At 40.4% G+C, this 21,879-nt stretch overlaps 1 protein-coding gene across 2 annotated transcripts in view; it reads left to right on the top strand.

Moving 5' to 3' along the window:
* Positions 1 to 21,879, top strand: part of HSDL2 (hydroxysteroid dehydrogenase like 2) — a 91,920-nt gene that overhangs the window by 65,818 nt on the left and 4,223 nt on the right. For both annotated transcript variants that reach the window (XM_055271489.2, XM_055271490.2), the window contains 2 exons: positions 7,492 to 7,641; positions 13,209 to 13,337. In XM_055271489.2, coding sequence (XP_055127464.1) covers positions 7,492 to 7,641; positions 13,209 to 13,337 — 279 coding nt within the window. The remainder of the gene's footprint in view (positions 1 to 7,491; positions 7,642 to 13,208; positions 13,338 to 21,879) is intronic.

The following is a 21,879-nucleotide window of genomic DNA, read 5'->3' as shown; positions in this document are numbered from 1 at the left end:
ATTTGGGAGCTACAAGCTTTGGAACTGGATTTTAAAGATGAGGATGAGGAATCACATTGAGTGTGTCTTGAAAAGTAGCGTGTGTAAAACAGGGAGACAGCTCCTGATCTTAGTTGGTACAAGCCCAGAGTCTGATCCAGCGCGAGCCTCTCTTCTTTGTTTGGGTGGGCAGAGGTATTCTTTCTTTGAGATCTGTCATGAGGGAAAGCACAGGAGACCTGTCTTTCTGAGGCTGACTCCGTGTACCTTAGAGCTGCTGAACCTCTCTTCCTAGATTCAGACAATAGATTGTGTATCAGTCTAGGTGATATTCAGTATCTCCCCTTTTGTGTGTGTGTGCATTTTTATATTTATTCAGTGTGAAGTTAGGAGAGCCTGTGTCAGGGACTACCAGCCATATGTCACCGTCTTTTGTGTACTGGAATTCTATAAATATTTCTTTCCCATTCTGGCTTACATATTTGTAGTCTGATGGCTGCAACTTTAAAATCTATCACAGGTTTTTTTTGTCTCCTGAAGTTTTTTTTTCTCTTGTGCAAACTCATCATGTTTACGTCTCAATAATCCAGGTGATAAATTACACAATTTATCTCTTGGCAAATGTCTTTCAGGGATAAACTAAAGTTTTTGCTGCAATCTCCTTGGCAACTCATATGTAGATGATATATCTTGACTAATATACAAATCACCTGAAGTAGCTACCCACTAGGAAGGGAGGGGTTCCAGCAGTTATTTATGTGACAGACTCAGTTCTCTCTGGTGTAACTGCTAAAACGAAACACATGACCTGCCTTTGGAAACATGAAGGAAGCCTGCGTGTTTGCTGCCCTTGCTTTAGCAGCCTCTGCTTGGTCAACTTCTGGTGAGTTTCACATCTCAGCACTGTGTTCAGCTTTTATGTTGGCTATATAAAAAAATAGATTGCTAAACAAAGAAGAAAATTTGGAGGAAATATTTATTACTCAGTGGATAAAATTGCAGGCTCTGGAGTCAGATTGCCTGGATTTAATCTTGAACTGCGTTTGTTTTTATTAAACAAATTGAAATGCTTTCTGGAACAAGGCAAGTTAAAAATAAAAAGGGAAAAATTAACTTTTGTATGTTCTGTATCTGGTCACCGTCATGAGTTTTTTGTTGTTTTTAAAGACATCTAATAGTTTCTGAGAGAGAGTGAGTACTTATTGAAAGCATAGACTCTGGAGTAAGACAGATCTGGTTTCAAATCTGGTGCCCGCCACTTATATCTATCATTTTGGGCATATCACTTCAGCTCTCTGAAACAGTTTTGTCACCTCTTACTTTCCTTGTGTAATTATTGTGAGGAATAAGAGTGACAGTACATCATATTGCACATTTGATGCAGGAAGCCCCCTATAACTATTGGTTGCTGTAGTTATTATCATCTTGAATTTTCTATTTGGTAAAACTTCTTGTCTGCATATAATAATGTCTTTCAAAGGTCATTTCTGGCATATATCTTAATACACTGACTTGAACTTCTAGGAGGTTCATTAAAACTATTTTAACTATCCTTATTTTATTCTTAATTTTAATGAGAAAATTTTCAGATTTTACCATAAGTAAGGTGTTAACATTTGTATAAGATGGACATTTTTTTAATCAGAGAAGTTAGATTGGTATCTATTTTTAGTGTAATAAACTTGTTACATTTTAAATATGGTGAATGGGTAATTTTCTCTTTCTGTGCTCTTTCTCTCTCTCTCTTTCTTTCTTTTTCTTTTACTTTTTATTTTTTTATTTTTTTTTTTTGAGACGGAGTCTCGCTCTGTCGCCCAGGCTGGAGTGCAGTGGCGCAATCTCGGCTCACTGCAAGCTCCGCCTCCCGGGTTCACGCCATTCTCCTGCCTCAGCCTCTCCGAGTAGCTGGGACTACAGGTGCCCGCCACCACGCCCGGCTAATTTTTTTGTATTTTTAGTAGAGACGGGGTTTCACTGTGGTCTCGATCTCCTGACCTCGTGATCCACCCGCCTCGGCCTCCCAAAGTGCTGGGATTACAAGCGTGAGCCACCGCGCCCGGCCTACTTTTTATTTTTTTATTGAGATGGAGTTTCGCTCTGTTGCCCAGGCTGGAGTGCGGTGGCATTTTCTTGGCTCACTGCAATGTTCGCCACCTGGGTTCAAGCGAGTCTCTTGCCTCAGCCTCCTGAGTAGCTGGGATTACAGGCTTGTGCCACCACACTCGGCTAATTTATTTTTTATTTTTTTATTTTTAGTAGAGACAGGGTTTCACTGTGTTAGCCAGGATGGTCTCGATCTCCTGACTTCATGATCCACCCGCCTCGGCCTCCCAAAAGTGCTGGGATTACAGGCATGAGCCACCACACCCAGCCTCTCTCTATGTTCTGTTCTTTGAAGGTTTGAAATACCTACTAAGTCATTTGGGTCTTTTCTGAAGTTATTTCTTCCAAAACTTTTATTTTATTCAATTATAGGCTTTTAAAAAAATAAAAACCAAAATTATCCATTTGAAGTTTCAAAACCTATTTAAGAGTTGACATGTAGTATTTCACTTAAACAATTTTTTTAAGTTTTCAAACTGTTTTATCTCTCTCCTCTGTTTTTTTGTTTTTTTTTCTTTTGAGACAAAGTCTCACTCTGTCGCCCAGGCTGGAGTGCAGTGGCATGATCTCGGCTCACTGCAACCCCTGCCTCCCAGGTTCAAGCAATTCTCATGCCTCAGCCTCCTGAGTAGCTAGGATTACAGGCGCACGCCACCATGCCCAGCTAATTTTTGTATTTTTAGTAGAGATGGGGTTTCACCAATGTTGGTCAGGCTGGTCTCAAACTCCTGACCTCAGGTGATCCACCCACCTCGGCCTCCCAAAGTGCTAGGATTACCAGCGTGAGCCACCACGCCCAGCCTCTTTCCTCTGTTTTAAAAATTATTTTTCTTTTTTCTTGATTAGTTGCTGATTTTATGGTATCTTACTTTTTTCTCAAAAGCACCAGACTTTAAATTTTACTTCATTTACTTCATTACTTTTCTCTTTTCTGATTCATTATCTTTTTAATAACAACTCGAGATATAACTTACATACACCAAAGAAGTCATCATTTTAGGCCAGGCGCGGTGGCTCATGCCTGTAATCCTAGCACTTTGGGAAGCTGAGGCAGACGGATTGTCTGAGCTCAGGTGTTCAAGACCAGCCTGGGCAACATGGCAAAATCCTGTGTCTACTAAAAATACAAAAAATTAGTCGGGTGTGGTGGTGTACGTCTGTAATCCCAGCTGCCCGGGAGTTGGGAGGTTGCAGTGAGCCAAAATCACGTCACTGGAGACGGGGCGACAGAGTGAAACTCTGTTTCAAAAAAAAAAAAAAAATTTCACCATTTGAAAGTGGCTAGTGATTTTTAGCATCTTCCCAGAATTGTGCAACCATCTGATTCCTTACTTTTTTTACTTTTGCTTTATTGTTTTCTCCTTTCTGCTTTCTTTGAGGTTGCTTTTGTTCCTGTTCTTACTTGTTGGGCTAATACTTTATTGTTATTTCTTTTAAAATAATGAAATAAAGTTTGTGCATTTATTCCCTTAACATAGCTTTGGCTACATCCAATCGATTTTGTTATATACTTTACTCAATTTTGATAGCATTTTAAATTATTCTGTATAGAAAAGATTAGTACGGGCAGGGTGTAGGGGCTCACACCTGTAATCATAACACTATTGGAGACAGAGGCAGTATGATCACTTGAAGACACGAGTTCAAGACCAGCCTGGGCAACATAGCGAGACCCCATCTCTACAAATAGAAAAAAATTAAAACATTAAAAATTTAAAAAGAAAAGTTTAATACAGAAGTATAAAAAAAGTATAGAACAGGCCAGGCGCAGTGGCTCACGCCTGTAATCCCAGCACTTTGGGAGGCTGAGGCGAGCGGATTGCCTGAGATTGGGAGTTCGAGACTAGCCTGGCCAACACGGTAAAACCTCGTCTCTACTAAAAATACAAAATTAGTCGGGTGCAGTGGTATGTGCCTGTAATCCCAACTATTTGGGAGGCTGAGGCACAAGAATCGCTTGAACCTGGGAGGTGGAGGTTGCAGTGGGCTGATATCACGCCACTGCACTCCAGCCTAGGTGACAGAGCAAGATTCTGCCTCAAAAAAAAAAAAAGTATAGAACAGCTCAAAGAAAAATTTTAAAGTCACTTGTAATCCAGTTATAAGTACATTTATATTTTGGCTTATTTCCTTTCAACCACTTTTTTTTTGGCACATATAATTTAAAATGTATACCCAGAAATATTTTACCAGTAGGTTCATATTATGTTTTTTATTTTTTTAAGAAAGAAGCTTTATAACAGATAATTGTATAGACTCCCATTTAATTTAACATTACTTAATTATTGTGAATGTTTTCCATGTCTTCAAAAACAACTTTTTGAGGCCGGGTGTGGTATTTCATGTCTGTAATCCCAATCATGGGTGGCTGAGGTGGGTGGATCGCTTGAGTCTAGGAGTTCAAGACCAGCCTGGCCAACATGGTGAAACCCTGTCTCTACAAAAAATACAAAAAATTAGCTGGGCGTAGTGGCACATGCCTGTGGTCCCAGCTACTCAGGAAGCTTGAGCTCTGGAAGTTGAGGCTGCAGTGAACCTTGACTGTACCACTGCACTTCAGCCTGGGTGACAGAGTAAGCCCCTGTGTCAAAAAACAATTAAAAAAATAGATAAATATTGGAATTCATAGATCAATTTTAAAATTGGCTTCTAAATAATAATACCTTATATTAATAGTAATGGGTCTCATTCACTTACACTGGTGTACATTTGGAAAATAACTGGGAAGTGGCATTGCTCAAATAAGCATTGCAAAGGTTATAAAGTATTAGGTTATTGTCACTGAAGCATGGGGAACACCTTTTTCAAATTTAACTGGTGAAGATGAACTATTGGCCAAATTTATGTTTTCAAATTGTGGAATAAATATGTACGTGTGTATGTATTTACATATTCAGCCGTATATTAATTCATTGTCTATTCAAAAACTGTCTTATCTAAAGTAGTCTTACATTCTATCCCAGTTCTTGCTCTTTTTAAAGTAGAACCCATCACTTCTCGACTTAATTTTATGTATGTATGCATGTATATGCATTTGCATATTGTCTACATTAGTCAGTTTTCTTGTATGTCTGTGTCTGGCTTGGTGTCATGGTAATACTGGCCTCACATAATTAATCAGAAAGTGTTCCCTCCCTTGCATTTTTTTTTGAAAGAGTTTTGAAGGATCGGCAGGCATATAAGAATAGATACTGTGTGATTGATTCCACTTATTTGAAGATAAACATGAGACAAAACTAATATACGGTGTTAGCAATTAGGAGGGGTTGTGGAGTGGGCTTCTGGGATACCGGTAATATCATCTCTCTTGACCTAGGTGGTGATGTTTGATCTGGATACATCTGATCTCTGTTTCTGAATGTATGTTACATGTCAATAAAAAGCAGCGCCATGCTAAGGGCAAGGCAGGAGAAGTGGGTTGCCCCCCAGTGCAGGCAATAAAGGGGTACACTGTAGTAAATTTTAAAACAATAATAAAACAGGCTAAAAAAATTATTTAAGGCTTTCATCTCTAATATCTGTTTGTACTTTAACTTATAAAAGGAAAAGGGTTTTTTTTATTTGTGGAAACATCATAATGAAAGGCAATTTATATTCAGTATACTTTATAAATTAATGGCTTACTTTGTACTATGGAGTATCTTTATGCTGTCAATTAGATTTCATTTAATAACCTTTCTAATACAAATAACATGTGTATTAGACAAGATGGCTGTGTATAATTTGAGTTGAGAAACAGATTCACCTTCAGCCTAGAGCACAGATTGGCCTTGGAGTTAATTTAATTAATGAATTGTTCTTACCTGTTTCTGGGGGCAACTACTTAGCTGCCTCTATGTGATTCTAGAATGATAAATAAAGGAAAAGAGAGGCCAGGCATGGTGGCTCACGCCTGCAATCCCAGCACTTTGGGAGGCCAATGTGGGTGGATCACCTGAGGTGGGGAGTTTGAGACCAGCCTGGCCAACATGGTGAAACCCTGTCTCTACTAAAAATTCAAAAATTAGCCGGGCATGGTGGTGGGCACCTGTAGTCCCAGCTACTCAGGAGGCTGAGGCTGGAGAATCGCTTGAACTGGGAGACGGAGGTTGCAGTGAGCCGAGATTAAGCCACTGCACTCCAGCCTGGGTGACAAAGCGAGACTCTGTCTCAAAAATAAATAAAGGAACAGAGACAGTATTGGGGGGCAGCATCATGATATGGGAGCAAAGCAGTCCTATGAACTGCTGTCTTCTCCCCTGGCTGATCATATGTCAAGTTGTTATAGCCAATGGGTTAAGTGAATGCAAGTTTTAAAATGTTGCAGGTAACCTCCATTCCCGTGACCTAGTGTTTCCAGAGAGGGCAGCCTGTTAGTCAGGGGACTAGCAGTTTAACCTCCCTTTTCATCTAGTGGGAGGGACAATCTGAGTGAGATGGGGAGAAGAAACTGAGGTTGTGTGTCAGACCCTTCTGAGCGTTCTCTTTCTGAGCAGGCTGTCGTGTTTTTTACATGATCTCTACTTAACAGAGCATTTCTAACCCGTGATGGGAGGATGCAGGGTCGTGAAGGGACAAGGTGAACAGATTGAATTTAGAGGTAGAGTGATTAGAAAGTACACTTGGGTGTTGATTCAAGCTACAGTCTTCAGTTTAGCTCCACCAGTTCCACAGCTGATATTTTGATTTCCATCTTTCTGATTCCAATGTCTTTTTGTTCTCATTTGGTTTTAGAACTCAGAGAAATTGACAAAGGAGTGATTGATTATCATCCCTAATACTCCAGTAGTTGTGTTTAGGTCTGTTTGTTTTATTTTATTTATTTTTTTGAGACAGGGTCTCCCTCTGTCACCCAGGCTGGAGTGCAGTGGTGTGATCTCGGCTCACTGCAGCCTTCACCTCCCAGGCTCGTGATCCTCCCACCTCAGCCTCCCAAGTAGCTGGGACTACAGGCACCAACCACCATGCCCAGCTAATTTTTGTATTTTTTGTAGAGACAGGGTTTCTCCATGTTACCCAGGCTGGTCTCGAACTCCTGGGCTCAAGTGATCCGCCCGCCTTGGCCTCCCAAAGTGCTGGAACTATAGGCGTGAGCCACCACACCCAGCCTTGGCCTCACAGAGTGCTCAGATTATAGAAGGTTTGTTTATGATAAATATTTATAGTTTAGTAGTATTTTTTAACCTAATCTGAAAGTCAGCCTTTTATTTGGAGAGTATAAACGATTTATATTTATAGTCATAATTGATGTGTGTTTGACTGTTATTCTGTCAGTTTGATTTACGCTTGTAGATGCCACCTAATGCATTTAAAGTCATTTTGGTCAAATAGGTCTAATTGGTGGCAAGTCTGTCCTGCTGATTAATTAATTCTGTGTGTGGTCCTTCACTGCCAAGCATTAAGGTCATCTGCTTGAATAATATCTTATAGGTGCTGTTCCAGAATTCAAAGAAGAGAAACCGCAGCCGCAACCAAAACCACGTTCTGGAGCTGTGGAAGAAACATTTAGAATTGTTAAGGATTCTCTCAGTGATGATGTTGTTAAAGCCACTCAAGCAATCTATCTGTTTGAACTCTCCGGTAAGGACTGCATCTGGTAATCTGGAGTTTTTATGAAGCAAAATGGGGTGTTTCCTTTGGAAGAAAATCAGCCTCCAACAGTGATCCCCTGGATAGTTGGCTGCATTCAAGACCCTTACTCTTGATGTAGACATTCAAGAACAGCAACTATAACTATTGATTTGTTTTTGTTGTTTCTTTGAGATGCAGTCTTTGTCACCCAGGCTGGAGAGCAATGGCATGATCATGGCTCACTTCAGCCTCGACCTCCTGGGCTCAAGTGATCCTCCGACCTCAGCCTCCCAATGATTTTTATTTCTAGATTAAGATCAGTGTGTACGGACACATGTAAAGTAAAATTTTATTACATATATTCCCAGTGTTATATAACTGGCATATTTGAGAGAAAATCCTGCTTAGAAGGGCATATGGATCATGACATGTAGTATGATACAGTAATTTATCAACCATAGGCACCTTGCCATTTTTATCTTTGACATTAACAGGTCAGTCTGAAGGTAGTCAGCCTTTTTTACTTTTTTGTTTTTTAAAATTTATTATTATTAGTTTTTGAGATGGAGTCTTGCTTTGTTGCCCAGGCTGGAATGCAGTGCTGCGATCTGGGCTCACTGCAACCTCCGCCTCCCGGGTTCAAGCGATTCTCCTGCCTCAGCCTCCCAAGTAGCTGGGATTAAAGGCACCCACCACCACACATGGCTAATTTTTGTATTTTTAGTAGAGGTGGGGTTTTGCCATATTGCCCAGGCTGGTCTCAAACTTCCAGCCTCAAGCAATCCTCCTGCCTCAGCCTCCCAAAGTGCTGAGATTGCAGGTGTGAGCCATTGTGCCCGGATGGTAGTTAGCTTTTAAAAACCTCTTAATATTGTTCTTCTCCATATAAAATTTACACACATTAATAACAGTGTAAGAACTAGCTGCCAGGGATGGTGGCGTGCAGCTGTAATCCCAGCTACTCCAGAGGCTGAGACTGGAGGATCACTTGAGCCCAGGAGATCAAGACTGTAGTACACTGCAATCGCATCTGTGAATAACCACTGCACTCCAGCCCGGGCAACATAGTGAGACCCATCTCAAACAAATAAAAGTAAGAAACAGATAAAATTTGTGTTAAAAAAAAAAAAAAGCTACCTCAGCCCCATTATACACAAACTTTTTTATTCTTCATCCTCTCCGCTTTATCTTAATCCATCTTGCCTTCCTGTTCTTACTTCCTTGCCATCCTTGGAATCCATCGTCCATGGCTTTAGTCACTCTCTTGCTTGTGTCCTAAACTTGCTGGACCCTTTGTGCTTATGCCATCACCTGTCAAAAGCCTAGTCCCGGCTGAATCAAACTCTCTGGCTGCCCCACAGTTGTATCCAGGCTGCTAAATTTTGGGGGAGGAAAGGAAAAAAAAATCACACCACCTGGGTGGATCTGTACCAGTAGAAATTGACTATTGCCCCACTTCAGCTGAGGTTTAAGCAACACTTCAGAATTCTGTGTTTTTGTGGTCAGCTTACTGCTGCATTTTCCACAGTGACTATTTTGAACTTTCTCAGTGTTCCTGAAATCTCCCATATTTCCCTTCATCTCCTCCCTGCCAGTGTCAGCAGATAATTCCACTTGCTCTTTGACAGAGGTAATAGAAACCTGCAGACATAAATTCCTTCAGCTTCCTGCCATCAGATATCAAATCAACCATGACAGACATTATCCTCGCCTCCTTCCCTCTTAGTAGAATGGAGCTCAGCTCTCCATCAGTGCATCTCAAGCTCTAATGTCTATACCAAGTACCTGGGATCTTCCTAAAATGCAAAATAATGATTCAGTAGGTCTGGAGTGGAGTCTGAGATTCTGCATTTCTGACAGTTAATGACAGTATTGCAGTCCATGGATCATACTTGGAAGCAAAGTTCTAGATCCCATTTTCCCTGGCCTTCTCAGGAATTTTGTGCTGTTAGTTAACTGAACCTTGTCCTCATTCTGTTCATCTTGCAGCCTCCTTCCCAATGGTATTTTACTGTTCTCAATTCTTTTCTAACTTTAAAACAGAACACAGTGACAATAACAAACCACACAGCCCATCTTTTTTCTCCTTTTCAGAGCCAGACTTATTTTCATCTACAACTCATTCCCTTGAACACACCCTGCTGATACCATTTGTTTCCATTTCACAGAATTGGTTTTCACTAAGGTCCTTGATGACTTCCCTGTCACCAGTGGGCATGTGTCATTCCTCCCTTGTGACCACTCTGCAGCATTTGATACTGTTGACTACACTTTCCTTCTGGAAATGCTCCTTCCCCAGTCCTTCATTGTAACCTCCTTGCTTTCCTTCCCTACCTGTGATCACACCTTGTCAGTCTCCCTTGCTGGCTGCTTCTCCTCTATCCTCCCCTTAAGCAATGTTCTTCAGGTCACTGTCTCAGCACTCTTGACACTCTACTCCTGACACTTTCTCTAGGAAACCCCAACCATTCATGTGGCTTCAATGACCATATGAACCAACTGATTATGTGTCCCTGTTTCTAGCTTAGCCAGACTTCATTTGACATTTTTAGTTAACTGTCACAAAGATGCCTCAGCCTGAAAATGTCCAAAACAACCATTCCCAGGACCCACCTTTGCAACCACCCATTAAATCTGCTGAGTGTCTGGCACGCTGTCTCTTGGGCAGTGTCGATCGACACCCTTTCTCTGCATGCCTCCTTGCCATGCCTCGAAAAATTGTGGAAATCCCTGGATGGCTCATGCCTATTATCCCAGCACTTTGGAAGGCCGAGGTGGGCAGATCACCAGAGGTCAAGACCAGCTTGGCCAACATGGCAAAACCTCATCTCTACTAAAAAATATAAAAATTAGCCGGGCTTGGTGGCGCGTGCCTGTAGTCCCAGCTACTTGGGAGGCTGAGGCAGGAGAATCGCTTGAACCCCGGAGGTGGAGGTTGCAGTGAGCCCAGATTGCATCACTGCACTCCAGCCTGGGCAACAGAGCGAGACTGTGACTCAGAAAAAGAAAGAAAGAAAAAAAAATGGAGGAAATCAAGCACTTTCTGCTCAGATCCAGGCAAGTGGATGCCGTATCTGTCAAGATCAAGAAAAATAAAGTTCACAGCAGCAGGATTATACTTTGGTTGTCACAAAGACAAGGCAGAGAAACTGAAGCAGTCCCTGCCCCTTGGTTTGACAGTGAAGGAGCTGAGATGAACCAGACATGCTGGTTTGGGCTGTATTAAAATTTTAAACGTTGCCTGTAATCCCAGCACTCTGGGAGGCCAATCACTTGAGCTCAGGAGTTCGAGACCAGGCTGGGTAACATAGTGAGACCCTGTCTCTACAAAAATAAAAATAAAAAATTAGCTGGATGTGATGATATGTGCCTACAGTCCCAGCTACCTGGGAGGCTGAGATGGGAAGACTGCTTAAGCCCAGAAGGTCGAGGCTGCAGTGAGCGGTTATCATGCCACTTCACTCTAGCCTGGGCAACAGAGCAAGACTCTGTCTTAAAAAATTAAAAATAAAGCAATCTGCTGTTCTTCAGTAGTCTTCTCTCACTTAAAAAACAAATCCACCCAAGCCAAGAACTAGCAGATCATTCCTATATACCCTCCCCATCTTTTCCTCTTCATATGCAGTTACCTAGTCTTGTGGTTCTGCCTTGAAATTCTCTCTCAAATGTACCCACTTTTCTCCATGCCTCTGCCATGGTCCCAGTCCAGGCATGCACCTTCAAGCTCCTGAACTATCCCAACACCATCCTTACTAGCCCTCTGCATCCTTTTGATTTCTCTCCATTTATTATCTACACTGCAGGTAGGGCCATACGCAAACGTTACCATATCATCTTCCTTCCATGACACATCCTGTAGGATGAAGTCATTTAATCCTTTACATGACTGGCTGTGCTCAGACCTAGACTGCCTCACAAGCTCATCCAACCACCATCTACCTTCTAGTGCCACTGTGTTTTTTTTTCAGTTCCTCATACGTGCTGCACTCTTGATCCTGGCTTTTTCGCATGTGCTGTTCCCATTGCCTGAAATACTTTCCCTCTACCCTGTCCATCTAGCTAATTCTTACTTAACTTTCAAATCTCAGCTTCAACTGAGCTTTCCTGACCCTTTTTGAAAACTTAATTTTGCATCGCAGTAAAAGATACATAACATTTTAACTACTTCTTGTTTCTTTTTTTTTTTTTTTGAGACGGAGTTTCGCTCTTGTTGCCCCAAGCTGGAGCGCAGTGGCGCAATCTTGGCTCACTGCAACCTCTGCCTTCCAGGTTCAAACGATTCTCTTGCCTCAGCCTCCCAAGTAGCTGGGATTATAGGCACTCCCCACCACACCTGGCTAATTTTTTCTATTTTTAGTAGAAATGGGGTTTCACCATGTTGGCCAGGCTGGTCTCGAACTCCTGACCTCAGGTCATCTGCCCACCTTGGCCTCCCAAAGTGTCAGGATTACAGATGTGAGCCACCATGCTCGGCCTATTTTAACCACTTCTAAGTGTACAGCTTAGTAGCATTAAATGCATTCACATTGTTTTATAACAATCATCACCTGCTGGGTACGGTGGCTCATGCCTGTAATCCCAGCACTTTGGGAGGCCGAGGTGGGCAGATCACGAGGTCAGGAGATCGAGACCATCCTGGCTAACATGGTGAGACCCCGTCTCTACTAAAAATAGAAAAAATTAGCTGGGCGTGGTGGCAGGCGCCTGTAGTCCCAGCTACTAGGGAGGCTGAGGCAGGAGAACAGCATGAACCCAGGAGGCAGAGCTTGCAGTGAGCCGAGATCATGCCACTCCACTCCAGCCTGAGCGGCAGAGCTAGACTCCATCTCAAAAAAAAGAAAAAGAAAACAAACAAAAACAAAACAATCATCACCATCTAGCTCCAGAACTTTTTCATCATTCCAAGTGAAACTCTGTACCTATTAAACAGTAACTCCAATTCCCCGATCCCCCAGTCCCTAGGAACCACTGTTCTACTTTCTGTCATAATTTATGAGTTTTCTTTTTTTTTTTTTTTTGAGACGGAGTCTTGCTCTGTCACCCAGGCTGGAGTGCGGTGGCGCAATCTCGGCTCACTGCAAGCTCCGCCTCCCGGGTTCACGCCATTCTCCTGCCTCAGCCTCTCCAAGTAGCTGGGACTACAGGCGCCCGCCACCACACCCGGCTAATTTTTTTGTATTTTTAGTAGAGTCGGGGTTTCACCGTGGTCTCGATCTCCTGACCTCGTGATCTGCCCGCCTCGGCCTCCCAAAGTGCTGGGATTACAAGCGTGAGCCACCACGCCCGACATGAGTTTTCTTACTCTGGTTATCTTGATTCTTTAATGTGCTCCCACGTCACCCTCTACTTCCTCTTTTGTGAGTAGAACCATGGTTTTCTTTTTATTGAAGAGTCTTCAGAGCCTAGCAGAATACCTGGACATGCTTAATAAATATTTGCTGAATTTGACTGATGGAGGTCTGGGGATTTTAACTTGGGAAACAGCATTTTGTAAGATTATTCTAATTGAAGTAATTATTAAATTTAAGAAGAACAGGGCTTCTAAGACATTGATTTCTATATGTTTATCTCTCTAGGTGAAGATGGTGGCACGTGGTTTCTTGATCTGAAAAGCAAGGGTGGGAATGTCGGATATGGAGAGCCTTCTGATCAGGCAGATGTGGTGATGAGTATGACTACTGATGATTTTGTAAAAATGTTTTCAGGTGAGTTTTCCAGTTTATTAGTTTACCTTATATAATATTCAGACAAAATTTAGTTCTGACATTTTGCTTTATCCCTTCCCAAATAATCAAGACTTGTAAATGTTGGCGGCAGTGGAATCTTAGTTTTGGGAAGGCTGTTCTTATTGTTGCCTCTATTGCCACTTCTCCCTCCTCTCACAAGTGGAAGGTAGATGTCAGAATTATTTTCTTCCATTACTGAGAAGCCAGTAATATAATGTTGGGAACAGCGAGATAATTCAAAGGGACTCCGGGGTGGGCTTCATCATATTAGCTGGCCTAAGGTATTATGTTTCCAATAACACCCCAGTCACTGGAGGCACTGAACTCAGTAGCAGCAATTCACTTATTGAGAGTAAGGTCGTGCTTCCATCTTGCCAGCTATTTCAATAGGAAACGCATACCAGCCCTTGGCCATGGCCTAGTGACCCTGCTTTCTGTGGAGTCCTAAACCCAGAGAACCTTTTGTGTGATTTTCTATTCTGTCCATTTACCTCTAACTGTGCCAGAAAATTAAGGATAATTTTCTCTCTTCTACTCTTAGAAAACTACTCCAAATAAGTTAATTAACTCAAATTCTAAAAAATTAGAAGCAGCACTTGAAACTAAGCATAACATTCTGATCTAAAGAGTCTTTCATGGAGTGCATTATAAATGTTATTCAGACTTTGTTCTGTTTTAATCTTTTCTAAACAGGAACATGGTGTATTCTGTGCCTCTAAGTCTTTCTTTCCAGTTCTAATTCAGGATGCTAATTGCCTGCATTCCATCTGAGCCAATCTGTATATGGTGTACTAATGATCAGCATTTCTTCAACTTTTCCCTTTTTTTATAGTGGTGTTAAATGTTCATATAAAAATTAGAAAATATAGGCCAGGCATGGTGGCTCACGCCTGTAATCCCAACACTTTGGGAGGCCAAAGTGGGAGGATCACTTGCACCCAGGAGTTTGAGACCAGCCTGGGCAACATGGGGAAACCCTGTCTCTACAGAAAATACAAAAATTGGTTGGGTGTGTTGGTGTGCACCTGTAGTCCCCAGCTACTCCAGTTAAGGTAGGAGGATTGCCTGAGCCCAGGAGGTGGAGGCTGCAGTAAGTCGAGATACCACCACCGCACTCCAGCCTGGGCGGCAGAATGAAACCCTGTCTCAAAAAAAGAGAAAGTATACCTAAGAAAAAAGAAAATAAAATTATTTTTACCATACCACTGAAAGATGACCATAATATACATATGTATTATGCTAAACCATAACCAAACCAAAATATGGTTTAGCATCTATATATGTATATTATGCTCATTTTATTATGGTTTGCATAATTTGGTTTAGCATCATACATATGTATATTTGTATGTGTGTGTGAGTGTATATAAATATACATGTGTGCTTATAAAAACAGGATCATACCATTACTACTGTTTGGCAATCTTTTTCACTTAATACATTATAACATCTTTCAATGTTTATCATTGGTTATCCCTTTAATGATTTTTTTTTTTTTGAGACGGAGTTTTGCTCTTGTTGCCCAGGCTGGAGTGCAATGGTGCAACCTTGGTTCACCGCAACCTCTGCCTTCCAGGTTGAAGCAATTCTCCTGCCTCAGCCTCCAGAGTTGCTGGGATTACAGGTGCCCGCAACCATGCCTGGCTCATTTTTTATATTTTTAGTAAAGACAGGGTTTCACCATGTTGGCCAGGCTGGTCTCAAATTCCTGACCTCAGGTGATCCACCCGCCTTGGCCTCCCAAAGTGCTGGTATTACAAGCATGAGCCACCGCACCTGGCCCCTTTAATGATTTTTAATAGTTTAGTGTTTCTTCAGTGTTTCAACAACTATTTCTCCATAGAGGTTAAACACAGTGCTTTGGACACATTTAATAAATGCTCAATGAATGTTTGGTGAATCGGAATCTTATAAATATTTGTTTTAACATGAAGACCATTTAAAATAAAAATTTATTGTCAACTTCTAAATGGAAATAACAGTAATTATGTATGATTTATTTATTGCATGATTGCTACGGATTAAGCAATACTCCCAACAGTCCTTTCCAATAAAATGTTTTCCATTTTATAGCAGTAAGTACTGAGGCTTTGATAAATTAAATAATAAGCCCAAGGTCAGCTGATGAATGAGAAAATAGAGCTAGGATTTGAATCCAAGCTAACTCCAAAGCTTATGCTCTTCATTATCATGCTAGTCTGCCCTCCAAAGGTGAAGAAATCAAGTGACTTCTTTCTTTAATTTACATTTCACTTACATAGCATACATTTGAAATAATAGGCTTTCTATTGGTATCTTTCTTTGAATGTGGTCTTGGGTTCACTGGATGAGGCCAGTCAGTTATATGAATTCTTTAAAAAAAAAAAACAGTTATTCTTATCAAGTATATTTTATAGGTATGGTTTAGATCGGGAGCAAGTGAGTTTGCTTGTGCTTCTTATGTCCTTTTATTCTTACTGTTTATCCCATCTGATTTCCTTTAAATGGGCACAATTTAGACTTTATATCCTAAGAATTCTCTTTGACGAAACCATAGCCATTTCTATGCCTAATTTATGTAGTGGATACATTATAAATACAAAAATTTAGGCCAGGCGCGGTGGCTCATGCCTGTAATCCCAGCACTTTGGGAGGCCAAGGAAGGTGGATGACTTGAGGTCAGGAGTTTGAGACCAGCCTGGCCTACAGGGCAAAATCCTGTCTCTACCAAAAATACAAAAATTAGCCGGGTGTAGTGGCACATCCCTGTAATTCCAGCTCCTCGGGAGGCTGAGGCATAAGAATTGCCTGAACCTTGGAAGCAGAGGTTGCAGTGAGCTGAGATGAGCCACTGCACTCCAGCCTGGGTGATTGACTGAGACCCTGTCTCAAAAAAAAAAAAAAAAAAAATTAAAGCAACTAGTAACCAACTAATCGGCATCTCTCCTTTTGGCCAATAGAGGCCACTGTATGGTGGAGCAGTATGATAGAAATAAAGTAAATTGAGCAATATTACTTTACCTGAGGAGGGAGGTGTGTGTGTGTGTGTGTGTGTGTGTAAAACATTGAGCTTACTAGCTTTTTAAAAAACTTTTGTTAAAACAGTATTAAGGTCTAATTCACATGTAATAAAATTTACCATCCTAAGTATAAATGATTTTTAATAAATTTATAGTTGCACAGCCATAACTACAGTCCAGTCTGAGAACATTTCATCACACCAAAAAATTCTCTCGTCTCTTTGCAGTCGATTCTATTTCCATTCCCAAACCCCTAGCCAGCCAAATACTAATTTGCTCTCTGTCTCTATAAATTTGCTATTTCTGGACATTTTATATATAAGGAATAAAACAGTATATAATCTTTTGCATCTAGCACCTTTTACTTAGCATAGGCTTTTGATATTCATTCATATATATGTTGTAGCTGGTATCAGTAGTTCGGTTCCTTTTTATTGCTGAATAGTATTCCATTGTATGGGTATACCACATGTTGTTTATTCACTCACCAGCTGATGGACACTTGGATTGTTTCAAGTTTTTGGCTATTATGGATATTGCTGCTGTGAACATTCTCATACATGTATCAGTATGGATATTTGTTTTCATTTTTCTTGGGTAGATTTTTAAGAATGGAATTGTTAGGTCATATGGTAAGTAGATATTTAACTTTTTTTTTTTTCACTTAAAATAAAATAGAGATAGGGTCTCGCTTTGTTGCCCAGGCTGGTCTTGAACTTCTGGGGTAAAGCAATCCTCCCACCTCAGCTTTCCAAAGTCCTGGGATTACAGGCGAGAGCCACTGTACCCAGCCAATATTTAACTTTTAAAGAACCTACCAAACTATTTGCTACAGTGACTATCATTTTTATAGTCCCATCAGCAATGTATTAAGGTTCCATTTTCTCTTCCTACTCACCAACACTTGTTGTCTTTTTAAAACATTTTTTTTAATTGCTCATTGCAGAGCAGGGTTAACTCATAGGTAGTACACCCAGAGTTGGCTTGTTGTCTTTTGTATTATAGCCATTCTAGTAGGCATGTAGTAGTATCTCATATGTTTATTTATGTATTTATTTTTTGAGACACAGTCTTGCTCTGTCTCCCAGGCTGGAGTGCAGTGGCATAATCTCGGCTCACTGCAACCTCCACCTCCTGGGTTCAAGCAATTCTCATGTCTCAGCCTCCCAAGAAGCTGGTATTACAGGCATGCACTACCATACCTAGGTAATTTTTGTATTTTTACTAGAGATGGGGTTTCACCATGTTGGCCAGGCTGGTCTCAAACTCCTGGCCTCGAGTGATCTACCCACCTCAGCCTCCCAAAGTGCTGGGATTATAGGCATGAGCCACCGTGCCCAGCCTTGTGTGGTTTTAATTTGTATTTTCTTACTGATAATGATGTTAAACATATTTTCATGTGTTTGATAGCTACTTATATTGGGTGAATTGTCTATTCAGTCTTTGCTCATTTTAAAATTGAGTTGTCAGCCAGGCACGGTGGCTCACGCCTATAATCCCAACACTTTGGGGGGCCAAAGAAAGGATCACTTGAAGCCAGGAGTATGAGACCAGCCTAAATAACATAGTGAGACCCTGCTTCTACACACACACACACACACGTAAAATTGAGTTGTCTTTTTAATATTGTCAGATTCTTTATAAATTCTGGATGCATGTTCTTTATTGGATATGTGATTTGCAAATATTTTCTCCTATTATGTGGCTTCTCTTTCCATTTTCTTAAAAGTATCTTTTGTATTACAAAAGCTTTTTGTTTTGATCAAGTTTAATCTATTATTTTTTCCTGTTATGGTTCATGCTTTTCCCACTAAGTATTTTTTTTACCGTTGTGAATGAAATTATTGTCATTAGTTTATTTCCAAATTGCCTGTTTCTGGTATATATACCTATAACGAATTTTTGTGTATTGATTTTGTATCATTTGAATTAATCAGTGAAGCCCTTTTGTAGCTGGGATTTTTTTGTAGGAATATTTTTAATTAATAATTCAATTTCTAGTTGTATGTCAATAGCTTTTTAAAAACAGCTTGAGATATAATTCATATACCATACAGTTCACCCATTTAAAGTGTACAATTCATCTATTGCTTTTAGAACATTTTCCTCATCTCAAAAAGAAACCTCCTATCCATTAGCTGTCAACCTCATATCCCTCTATATCCCCACCTCTACCCCTAAACAACCACTAATCCACTTTCTGTCTCTACCCATCAGCTGTCAGTGTAATATCCCTCAATATCCCCACCACCAGCCCTAAGCAACAACTAATCAACTTTCTATCTCTATGGTTTTCCCTATTCTGACTTTCGTATGAACTGAGTCATGGAATATGTGATCTTTTGTGACTGGCTTCTTTCACTTAACATAATGTGTTCAAGTTTCATCCTTGTAGTAGCATGTATTAGTATTTCATAACCTTTTAAAAAATAATTAAAGTGAAATTCAGATAACATGCAATTAGTCATTTTATTTTTTATTTTATTTTTTGAGACAGAGTCTCGCTCTGTCACCCCAGCTGGAGTGCAGTGGCATGATCTCAGCTTACCGCAACATCTGCCTCCTGGGTTCAAGCAATTCTCCTGCCTCAGTCTCCCAGGTAGCTGGGATTACAGGAGCCTGCTACCACACCTGGCTAATTTTTGTATTTTTAGTAGAGACAGAATTTCACCATGTTGGCCAGGCTGGTCTTGAACTCCTGACCTCAGGCAATCCTCCTGCCTTGGCCTGCCAAAGTGCTGGGATTACAGGCGTGAGCCACCAGGCCCGGACGCAATTAGTCATTTTAAAGTGTACAGTTCAGTGACATTTAATATATTCACAGTGCTGTGCAACCACCCCTTCTCCCTGGTTTCAAAACTTTTTCATCACTGCAGAAGAATACCTGTACCATATATAAGTAAGCACTTCTCATTCTCACCTCCCCTGACAACCATTAATCTGCTTTTTCTCTATTGATTTGCATATTCTGCATATTTTAAATAAATGGAATCATGCAATATGTGACCTTCTGCATCTGACTTATTTTACTTAGCATAATGTTTTTGAGGTTCATCCAAGCTGTAGCATGTATTAGTACCTCATTTCTTCTTCTGGCTGAATATTATTCCACTATATGGATTTACCACAGTTCATTTACCTATACATCTTTTGTTTCTGCTTTCTGGCTATTATGAATAATGCTTTGATAAACATTCATATACAAGTTTCTGTGTGGATATATGTTTTCATTTCTCTTGGCTGTCTACATGGGAGTAGAATTCTAGGTCATGATATAATTTTATGTTTAACCTCTCAAAAAATTGCCAAAAGGTTTTTCACAGTGGCTGCATCATTTACATTCCCATCAGCAATGTACAAGGATTTCTATTTTTCCATATCCTTGCCCTTACCAACACTTCTTTTTTATTATTTTGTTTTTTCATTATTGCCACCCTAGTGGATGTGAAATGGCATCTTGTTGTTTTGATTTGCATTTCTCTAATGACAAATGATATCATACATTTTTTCATGTGCTTATGGATCAAAGGTATTTCCTTGGAGAAATGTCCATTCAAGTCCTTTGCCATTTCAAAATTTCATTATTTGTCTTTTATTATTCAGTTTTAAGAAATTCTGGCCAGGCGCAGTGGCTCACCTGTAATCCTAGCACTTTGGGAGGCTGAGGCGGGCAGATCACCTGAGGTCAGGAGTTTGAGACCAGCCTGGCCAACATGGTGAAATCCCGTCTCTACTAAAAATACAAAAATTGGCCAGGCATGGTAGCAGGTGCATGCAATCCTATCTACTCAGGAGGCTGAGGCAGGAGAATCGCTTGAATCCAGGAGGCGGAGGTTACAGTGAGCCAAGATCACACCACTGCACTCTAGCCTGGGTGACAGAGAGACTGTCTCAATGTCTCAAAAAAAAAAAAAAAAAAAGAAATTCTTCATATATTTCCAGTTATGTTTCATCAGATACATGATTTACAAATGCTTTTTCACATTTTTTGTAGGTTGTCTTTTCACTTTCTTGATGATATATTTTGAAGCACATATGTTTTTAGTTTTGAAGTTCAACCTACCTATTTTTTTTGGTTCTTACTTCCAGTGTCATATATAAGAATCCTTTGCCAAATCAAGGTTAGGAAGCTTTATCCCTGTGTTTTCTTCTAAGAGTTTTGAGTTGTACCTCTTACATTTAGGTTTATGATCCATTTTAAGTTAATTTTTGTAGATGGTAGGAGAGTCCAACTTCATTCTTTTGTATGTGGATATCCAGTTATCCCAGCACCATTTGTGGAATAGACTGTTCTTTCCTGTGTTAAATGGTCTTGGCACCCTTGTTGAAGATCAGTTGACTATAGATACATGGGTTTAGTTAAACCCATAGATGTATAGGTACAGTTAATTATAGAATTACCAAATAACTCACAATTTCTACTTGTAAATATATACTCAAAAGAATTGAAAACAGGCACTCGAACAAATAAATGTACATGCATATTCACAGCAGCGCTATTCACAATAGGCAAAAGACAAGAAACAACCCAAATGTCCATTAAGGGATGCATGGATAAACAAAGTGTGGTATATACATATAATGAAATAGTAGTCAGCCATAAAAAGGAATGAAGTACTGATACATGCTACACCATGGGACATTATGCTAAATGAAAAAAGCCAGACACCAAATATCACATATTGTAGAAATCCTTTTATATTAAATATCTACAATAGGTGCATCCATAGACACAGAGAGCTGTTGGTGGTTGCCAGAGTCTGGAGGCAGGGGGAACTGCTAATGCTGAATCCCTGAGGGTTTCATTTTGGGATAATGAAAATGATTGAAACTAGATAGATACCACATGTGTTGCGTGGTGGTACACAACATTGTGCCTGGACTTAAATGACACTGAATTGTTTCTCTTCCTTTTCTTATAAGGGCACTAATCCCATCATTCCGGCTCCATCTTCATGATTTCACCTAAACCAAATTATTTTCCCAAGGCCCCACTTCCTGAGACCATCACACTGAGGGCAAGAGCTTCAAGATACGAAGTTTGGGGGGAATGCCAACATTCAGTCCATGACACTTAGCAAAGTCTTTCTGTACTCTTCCCACAGCTTCTTGATGCAGTTTTCTACCTTGTCAAATGTATCAGCTCGTGTCAGTCCACTTTTCCCCTGGAGCCCTTTGTCTTCATGTTATAATGTATACCTCATTAAGCCTGCTACACAGCTGTTGTCCTAGAAATTTAACTCTCTCCTGCATTGAATCTCCTGTTTGCTGGATCCCATGTCTTCTTTCTTCCTTTACATCTTCATTTTGGTGGCACACATTGTCCAGTAGTTTCATGAGAAAGGATACATCAGAGATAATTTTTGTGTGTATCTGAAACTACTATTATTCTACCAACTCTCATGATTGTCTGGGTAGAGATTTCCAGGTTGCAATTTATTTTCCCTCAGAATTTTGAAGCCATTGCTTTATCATCTTAAGATTATCATTGAGAATTTGATGTTGTTCTTCTTAATCTTTTC

Source organism: Symphalangus syndactylus, chromosome 3 (genome assembly GCF_028878055.3).
Source record: "Symphalangus syndactylus isolate Jambi chromosome 3, NHGRI_mSymSyn1-v2.1_pri, whole genome shotgun sequence".
Taxonomy (NCBI): domain Eukaryota; kingdom Metazoa; phylum Chordata; class Mammalia; order Primates; family Hylobatidae; genus Symphalangus; species Symphalangus syndactylus.
The sequence above is the reverse complement of the archived record's forward strand: the minus strand, read 5'-3'. Positions and strand labels throughout refer to the sequence as shown.